Source organism: Manihot esculenta, chromosome 7 (genome assembly GCF_001659605.2).
Source record: "Manihot esculenta cultivar AM560-2 chromosome 7, M.esculenta_v8, whole genome shotgun sequence".
Taxonomy (NCBI): Eukaryota; Viridiplantae; Streptophyta; class Magnoliopsida; order Malpighiales; family Euphorbiaceae; genus Manihot; species Manihot esculenta.
In genome coordinates this window covers 8,485,432-8,493,748 of record NC_035167.2, presented here as the reverse complement: position 1 = coordinate 8,493,748, position 8,317 = coordinate 8,485,432, and the positions used below count along the sequence as shown (strand labels likewise).

The 8,317-nt window shown below is 31.2% G+C and overlaps 1 protein-coding gene across 1 annotated transcript; it reads right to left on the bottom strand.

Annotated features, from left to right (window-relative positions):
• Window positions 1-258: 258 nt before the first annotated feature.
• LOC110618507 (ADP-ribosylation factor-like protein 8a) lies at window positions 259-6,300 on the bottom strand. Its single transcript, XM_021761648.2, has 6 exons — window positions 6,020-6,300; window positions 3,137-3,218; window positions 3,005-3,037; window positions 2,743-2,864; window positions 1,124-1,285; window positions 259-595 (listed from the first exon to the last, which is right to left on the bottom strand). The coding sequence occupies exons 1-6, from the start codon at window positions 6,055-6,057 to the stop codon at window positions 478-480; spliced, it is 555 nt and encodes a 184-aa protein (XP_021617340.1). The 5' UTR covers window positions 6,058-6,300; the 3' UTR covers window positions 259-477.
• Window positions 6,301-8,317: the final 2,017 nt, after the last annotated feature.

Sequence of the window (8,317 nt, the reverse complement as noted above, 5' to 3'; positions counted from 1 at the left end):
TACATAAATATTCAATCAAATATCTATTAAATTTATTTTCATATAAATTTAAACTTGCATTAAAAATGCTATCTGCATTTTCTTTACTTAAGGCTTTTGCTTTCAAAAAATCCCTCCTTTATAAAAATTTATTGCTTTTTTCTTAAAGTATTAATAGCTAAATGACGGACACATTCAACAGAATTAAAATTTAAAGACGTTTTAAAGAGTTTTTAAAAATAAAGAGATCATATTAATAAAATAAAATACCCAGAGACAGCATCTCAAAAATAAAACCAGTTTGCACCCAATAAGAAATACAAGAGTGTCCTCATCTAAACCTGGATGCCAACTCAAACAAAACATACAGCCATTAGAGCCAGACATCAATGAACCTTGTTAGATCTCGTACAAGTTCACTTCAATCAGAGCTGAAATTCAGCTATTTAAAATAAAATTGGTATACTGACTACTATATTAAGTACAGACCACCGATACTTAGTTCTTTGATTTTGAATGCTTCACCAGCCAATCAATAACAGTATCAATGTTGGTGGAGTTTTTGCAAGAAATCATGAAGCAACACACTTCTCTGTCTGTAATAGATTTGAGCCCCCTGCACAATATATCATGGTGATTACCGATTTAACATCAAATTCCTGTGAAATTTGATATTATGAAGATGAATAAATATGAGGCTAAAAGGTTAAATTTATCCCTGAACTATATATAACAAGAGCCAAACATACCAAATTTCAACTTTTGATCTAAATTTGCCCTTACATTATCATTAAAATGACATAGAAGGCCATAACTTATCATGGTTTCAAAGTGAGATCTATCCTCTACTTAGTCTATCTAGACTTATTTGGTTTTTGATGATGGTTCAGGGATAAATTTATACAGAAAAATGAAATTGGTATTTTTCTGCATGTGCAAAATGTTATTGATCCTCTATTATGAAACTTTTTTTTATTGATTTTCCCACTAATCTTGATGAGGAGGAATATTTTTCATTTTAGCAAAATAAAAGATTGTGAAAGTTATTAATGCAAACATGACCCGACAACCAGTCATCACTTGTGATGCAGCAGCATACCAAACCACACATCAAAACCTTTCAAGATTTCTAGTTGGCACTTACATTTGTTCTGTAAAATCTTGTTTAGACAAAGCTCCCTGTTTATCAATCTTGTTTCCCAGAACCAGCAAGGGAATACCATTCAGTGAGGACTTACTCAAAAGGTCATGAAGTTCACTTCTTGAGACAGATAAATTATCAAAATCAGCAGCATCCACAACATATCTGCAAAGACATCTCAAATTACTGAGCTTATTTCCTGAGATTTGTGGCATGACAATGTGTACAATGAGCATATAAAGTGTATTAATATCAAATAAAGAAAGGGAAAAAAAATCTCTAATATTTCAACTCTTTATTGCGTCATGCCGTACCCGTATGGAGACAACACTTCAGAGGATACACATGAAATATGTCTTACACATATTTGTGTACTTGAACTCTTGAGTGACAGATTTATCAATAGTTAATAAAGCATACTTTTCTCTCAAGATGAAGAGCATGTATTTAAATAAAATAGTTATTTTGCTTGAATTTTAAATAATGTATTTAGTTATATTTGATCATCTATTTAGACTATAATTTTTCCTATATAATTTAATATTTTTTAATTCTAATTTATTTTATATCATATAAAGTATCCAAGCACCTGTGTCTAAGTTTAGATGCATATCTCATAAGTTGACAAGTTAAGACATAGGGATGTGCACCCATTTCTAACTCCTGTATCCGAGTCCAGGTAACATAGAACAAAATAAAGAAAATGCAACCTACTGTTCAGGACATTTGTTAAAAACAGGGTCTTGTATTAATATCAAATAAACTTAACTAGAACTATATGAGAACTGCAAGGGACAATGGGAAGTAAAGTGTGGCCTGATTCGTTCCCTTCCATACAAAAGCCATCCTTACTACCTAACAATCGCTCCAAAAAATGAGTATCCAATACAACAGACCTAATGATTGGAAACCATCTCCAAATGTTATATCCATTATACCACATCAATCTCTAGAAATGCACACAACTTAAATCGCAAGTTTAAACTAACTTATAACTTAGTGTCAAATTTCAAATGTCAACTTCACCATTAGCTCATCAGACTCTGAAATTGTAAACTAAGTAGCAGAAAACTATTGGATGTGACCATGAAACTACAGAACCTCATACTGAAAAACACTGGGGGCCAGAATGAAGGAAGAAATTTAGAGACTACATTTTGAAACGACTGAATTTCTCTCTCTCCAGTTATTTCATATCAGTTTGCTAAAGATCTGAGTTACAAAGAAGTGAGGTAAAATTCCTTGTGAGAGAAGAGTATAACAAGTGGTGATCACAAAATATATTTAGGGGGCATCAATAGGACAGTGCCGAAAGCAAGGCAAGTGGAGGAAAAGAGGAAAACAAAAGATGACAGATAAGATCATAATTATCCAAGAATAGGCAGGAAAATTGATTTCTTATCAGCAAACAAAAAACAAGAAAAACACAAAAATATTCTGGAACATATAGGCATTGATCAAGATATGAACCAGCAAAATTTAGCAATGAAGCAAAATAACCAAATAGAAGCATATAAATCCAAGAAAATATCCCATGGTTTCCATACTATTTTGAGAAAACCAAGCATCTTTTAAGTCTGTAAAAAAGGTCCTGCTTATGTGGTTAATAGCATAAGACGTACACAATTGCTGAAACTGCACGGCAGTATCTCTCCCACATGCTGCGAAACCTTGGCTGACCTCCAAGATCCCACAACTTTATTGTGACATTACCTTTTGTTACCTTCCTCATATTAAATCCTACCTGTAGGTGAAAAGGTGATGTGATTGACAAGTCCATGAATTAAACCTAATCACAAATTAAAAAAGATGCTGCAAAAATTGAGAAATACTCAGATGATAATTTCTCATAATGTTCAAAAAAGTTCTAAGAAAAGGACGCACCGTTGGGATCATGTCTTCACTATATCCACCAGTCTAGAAACAGGTGCCAGAAAAAGAAATTCAACCATCAGTGTCGAAACAAAAGAGAAGTTAACAGATGAACACACATATAATATGAACTTTTCCACTTACTGCAATAACATTTACAAGTGATGTTTTCCCAGCATTCTGGAGTCCTATCAGAGACAACTCCATTTCTTGCTTGAAGAAGAGACTACAATTAGGAAACATGACAACATAAGGTCAGAAGATATACTCAGTAATTTCAACTACATGGAAAAGTCGTCCAATCAGAAATTCCCACAGAAAGAAAGTAGCGAGAATCCCTTTGAAAATTAAACCACTTGATCTGGCAAAACAATCAAAATACAATAAAATTGAAAAATGAAAATTATATTGTTCAATGTTAATAGTATGTGTCGCAGTTGAAACTCTGCAGTAAAAATAAAGACACCATACTGACTGCATAAATTTCTTAGACGATCAATTTTTATATGAAATTCCTTAAAGCTCACGCAAAAGTAAAATTGAAAAAGGTAAGTATGAGGCCATTAGAAACAACGAAACCTAATAATATGAAAGAATGTGTTTCTGAAAAGAATAGCTCCAAAATGCTGGTTTTAAACAGTGCTACACCAAATTTAAGCATTACAATTATTTCAGTTATCTTAAAAACCAATAAATACACTACACAAATTAAACTTTTAAAATAGTTTTCACTGTATATTGTTCTCATAGTTGCAGTCCAATGCAAAGTTACTTTTTCACTTGTCCACAACCACACAACAATATGTCAATGAAGAACAAGGAACAAATGACATTGTTTCTGTCAAATGTGCGCCTGTGTCATTTCTTCCCTTTAAGAAAAATTATTGCTCAAACACACGATCTATGTACACTGCTAAGGTAAAGAATATATTTCCACTCCTTTGTCCGTTAGGATGTTAATCCTGCATTTGGATCCACAAGGGGAGAACATTCCTTCCAAAAAACTCTCATCCCATCACAGATACTTTAACTTTGAAGTTGAGACTTCCAAGTTGGAATCCATACTTTTAACCAGTAGGCTATATAACCCCAAGGACATGATCAAACACTGGAAGCTTCAAATGTAACAACAATTCTGAGTACCAGAACAATTTTATACCTTTGAACCTATGAAAATGCTCCTAGCTCCATAGTAGAGCACTGTAAAACTCAGAACTTACAAGAAGCTATACTAGATGTTGGCTCCATAAGCTCTGATGAGCTTAATTTTGATGATAACAAAACTTGATGCATATAATTTAGCATTTGTGCTTAGTGTTAAGTCACTTTTTTAGGGTGAATCTTGAGAAGACTTTGATGAATAGGGCTTATCAATATGCATGAAGCATCTAAAGTAGATTGTCATATGGTATAACATGAGATGAATCAAAGTTGACTAAGTTTCAGAAGATTAGGCCAAAAATTGAATTATAGAAATTTTCCAATTTAATTTTTAAATTATGGAACAGTTTTTAGCATATTTCCAAAATTTTTAAATGGCAAAATAATTTTACTAAGTGAGTTACAAAAATCCAAAATCTTGAAGGTCAATTCAGATAATTAAGAAATTAACTTGCTACTTCTATGCCTAATTTTTGCTACACGTCAAAAATAGTTAACTAATTTGAACTTCCTTTATGTTTGCTAACTAATTTTATGTCCAAGTGAAAATTTAGGTAGCTACTTTTAACAAAATAGAAAAGACAAAATAACAGTTACTTTTTTCAAAATATCTATCGATTAGCAATCTTTTAGAGCTTACCACCCCCTCCTAATCACTTGCTTTGAGACAGCAAATTTGTATTGAAGCCTATCTCTCCTGTTTAAGGTTTAAAGACATTAGAGACATTCTAAAATTTCTAGCATTTCCAACATAACTGGAATTTCAGCGCCTTTGGCTGAAGAACTTTTTATCACTAGACCACCTTTGCTTATGAACCAAAATTTTCTTTCAAAAAAGTTAGGATAATAAATTTTATTTATTCTACTGAAATTAATGCTTGGCTTAGAAGCATAAAGATCCTAGATTCTTTTAGTTTTACACATTAATAGATATCGAGAGAAAACTGAAGATGAATATACTGAATTCAATTGGAAGAAAGTTTCTAATAATGCTAAAGCTATTAATATTCTTCGTTTTGCTCTTGTTGCAACTGAACATATAATTGTGTTTTATGTTATACTTCAATTAAAGAAGTTTCGAATAATTTTGGAGTAAGCTTGGAGTCACCTATGAAGGCTCAAATCATGTAAAGAAATCTAATGCAAATATACTCCGGAGTATGAGCTCTTTAATATTAAATTAGAAGAATCCATTTTGAAATGAGCACAAGATATACAAGAGGCGAGTGTATGAAAGCATTTAAAATACTCAATTCAGATCCTACGCAGTCCATATCAAGTAACTTAACCGAGATTCCAAGTATTTCCTTATGTCCAGTAAATGTCCACCAGCTTGTTGAACTTAAACTTACAACTCAATCGCTTTTTGTGGATAATTTGTAACAGAAAGGAATCAAAGGATGAAATCAGATAATAACCCAAATTTTAACTCAAAAAATTCAACTAATTTAAGTAGCATTGAAAATTTAACTCCGAATTTCCTCTTTTCCCAAAAGTTCCCATCAAACAAACCGATAAAGCCCAAAAGCAGCCAATTTAGAATGAATAATATAAGACCCTCAAACTATAAATCAAGAATCCCATGCATGACCTTTAATATGATTAGCATAGGCGTTCAAGTGCAATTCATAAACTTTTCTCTTCCAAGCAATAACAATCGATTAAAGTAATATCAAATTTCCTCGGCATCCAAACAGAGAAAAAAAGAAAAACTCAAATTAAATGAAGAATCCCACGCATGACCTTTATATGATTAGTATTGGCCTTAAACACCATTTCATAAACTTCTCTCTTCCAAACAATAACAATCATTTAAAATAATATCAAAATTTTCTCGGCATCCAAAAAAAGAACAGGAGACATTACCTTCGAAGCCAATTGAGAAAAGCTTCCCATAATCCCATCTTTCGCTCTTCCCTTCGTCTTTAATTTCAATCAAACAAACAATAAAGAGGGTTCCGATCAAAACCCAAAATGAGATCGATCTACAGGTGAAAATCCAGTCTTTTCGAGTGCCTTTTCATCTCAATAATTGAATTGAATTCCCTCGCTATTTAAATTCGAATCCAAAAGCCAATGATAATCCAAGTACAGACAGAATAAGGAATGTCTCAAAATCACGCGCCTAATAAAGAGAGTGGCAAATATGAACCAATAGAAGTGGTTTCTCGCAGCACCTGTGTGGATCTTATTGGCGAGAACTGAGAAGACATTGTACGCGCGAGAGATAAATGCAAGGAAAGGGTGAATACTTGCTCCTGGAAACGACATCGTTTTCCAGAGAGTGAAAATGGGGATGGATATTTATTTTGTCCTTGTTCATCGCGTGAGGGAACGTCCAGTCCAGTTTTCTCAGTTGGCAGTTGCATTCACCATTTGTGGCTGGTGGGTGCATGACCAAATTCCGACTACGTGGACGCATGTGATTGGTTCTCTTGCATTTTTTTAAAATTTTATAGTATTTATTATTTAACGTCGGTTTGTCCATATTTTGAGAGATAATCAATCACTTAAAAAAATAGTCTTCTTTTGAGTTTATCTTACGTATGCTTATCAATCCGCTAACCGAATAAAGTGATATTGGGTGTAGATTATTTTTCTTATTTAAATAATTAAAAATATTTATCAATATGTAATATATTTTAAAAATATTTAATTTCAATTTTAGTTGTTTTACTATGTCTAAATATAACTAAATTTTAATATATATATATATATATAAAATTTACACTCACAAACTTAATCTGATAATAAATACATCTAAATAAATTTAAAAAATTTTAAATTCTACCCACTATCTTTAATTTCATTTCTAAAAAAAAAATTCATTAATAAAAAATTTCAAATACACAAAATGCAAAGTATAAATAAATATATTATCAGTCATTATACATAGAATGACTATATGAAATAAATGTGCGCCATTCATTGTGAAACACAACTTCGATGTCAATCAATCTTAATCAGATTGCCCTTGCATCCACATTTATTTCAGAAGGCTCAAGGGAGTAGCTGCAAGATGGTTGGCACCAAGACCGACTACAAGAGGGAAGCTAGAATCGTAGTGATAAGTCTGCTCATACTCGAATATCAGATAAAATATACACGATGAATAATGTTTGCAGCATTCCATAAATGACCATTGAAAATACTAGAGTTGCATTCCAAGTATAATTTCATTCGCAATTATTTAAATGAAAATATTTATTTTATAAAAAAAAAAATAAATAATTAAAAATCATGCATAAATTCTCATAAAATGGAGCTGTAGATTGTCACCGTGTACTTGGATTATCAAGAACAGGCAAACATCCAAGAAGCTGAAGACATTATACCTACGATAATATGACAAAGTTTTAATGAAGAAGCAAAGCGATAATGTTTGTGTAAACAAGAAAAGGGTCCAGTGTGAAGGGTGAAGGAAGAAAAAGGTGTACAGTTTTTTTCTTATTCTTTTGTATTTATTTTTGATTTTTTATTAGCGGGATACAATGAGCTGGCATGTTCCAAAATAAAATTAAAATTTACCAAACCAACTATAAATTTTATAACAATTAAATACCAATTATTAGTCATGTTTTATTAGAAAAAGTTAGAAATGGTTTTATTAATAATTGAGTGTACATTAAATTTTATTAACTATGTTAAATTTTATTGATTGTATTCTAAATGAATTAGTAAGATATAATTAGAATTCTCTAGTCATCAAGTTGGATTTCTCTCCCCTCTAAAAAAAATCCTTGGTCTAAAGTCTACATCTATTTTAGAATTAGCTTTGAGATAATATACATTTGCTTTTTTTTTTTTTTTTTTTTTTTTCCTTCTATTCCTTTTTTTTTCCCACTTCAAATTTCAACGTTAAATGAGCATTTTCTTTGTAGTGATGATTATTTATTTTTCTCATCTTTAATGTACGAGAATCACAATTATTAATGTCCAATTATTACCAAGCTCAATTTATAATGGATTTAAAATATAAATAAAATAGATTCTATTAAATATATTTTTTAAATTTTATTATTTATTTGTGTTTTGGATTGATTTGTACAAATTTTCCATGAAAAATAAATGCTATTTAGCTTGTGAAAGTCTAAAGCAAAGAGAGAATTTCACATGGAAAAGAAAGTGAAAGACAATGAGATCAATAATCCATATATTTATTAA

What these genes read in the sequence shown, in the direction of transcription:
- LOC110618507 (XM_021761648.2), bottom strand. Translation starts at nt 6,057, where the DNA reads ATGGGATTATGGGAAGCTTTTCTCAATTGGCTTCGAAG. An exon ending in GTGAAGACATGATCCCAACG is followed by an intron (nt 2,865 to 3,004) that starts GTGCGTCCTTTT and finishes TTTCACCTACAG; the next exon opens with GTAGGATTTAATATGAGGAA. An exon ending in CAAGATTTTACAGAACAAAT is followed by an intron (nt 596 to 1,123) that starts GTAAGTGCCAAC and finishes TATATTGTGCAG; the next exon opens with GGGGCTCAAATCTATTACAG.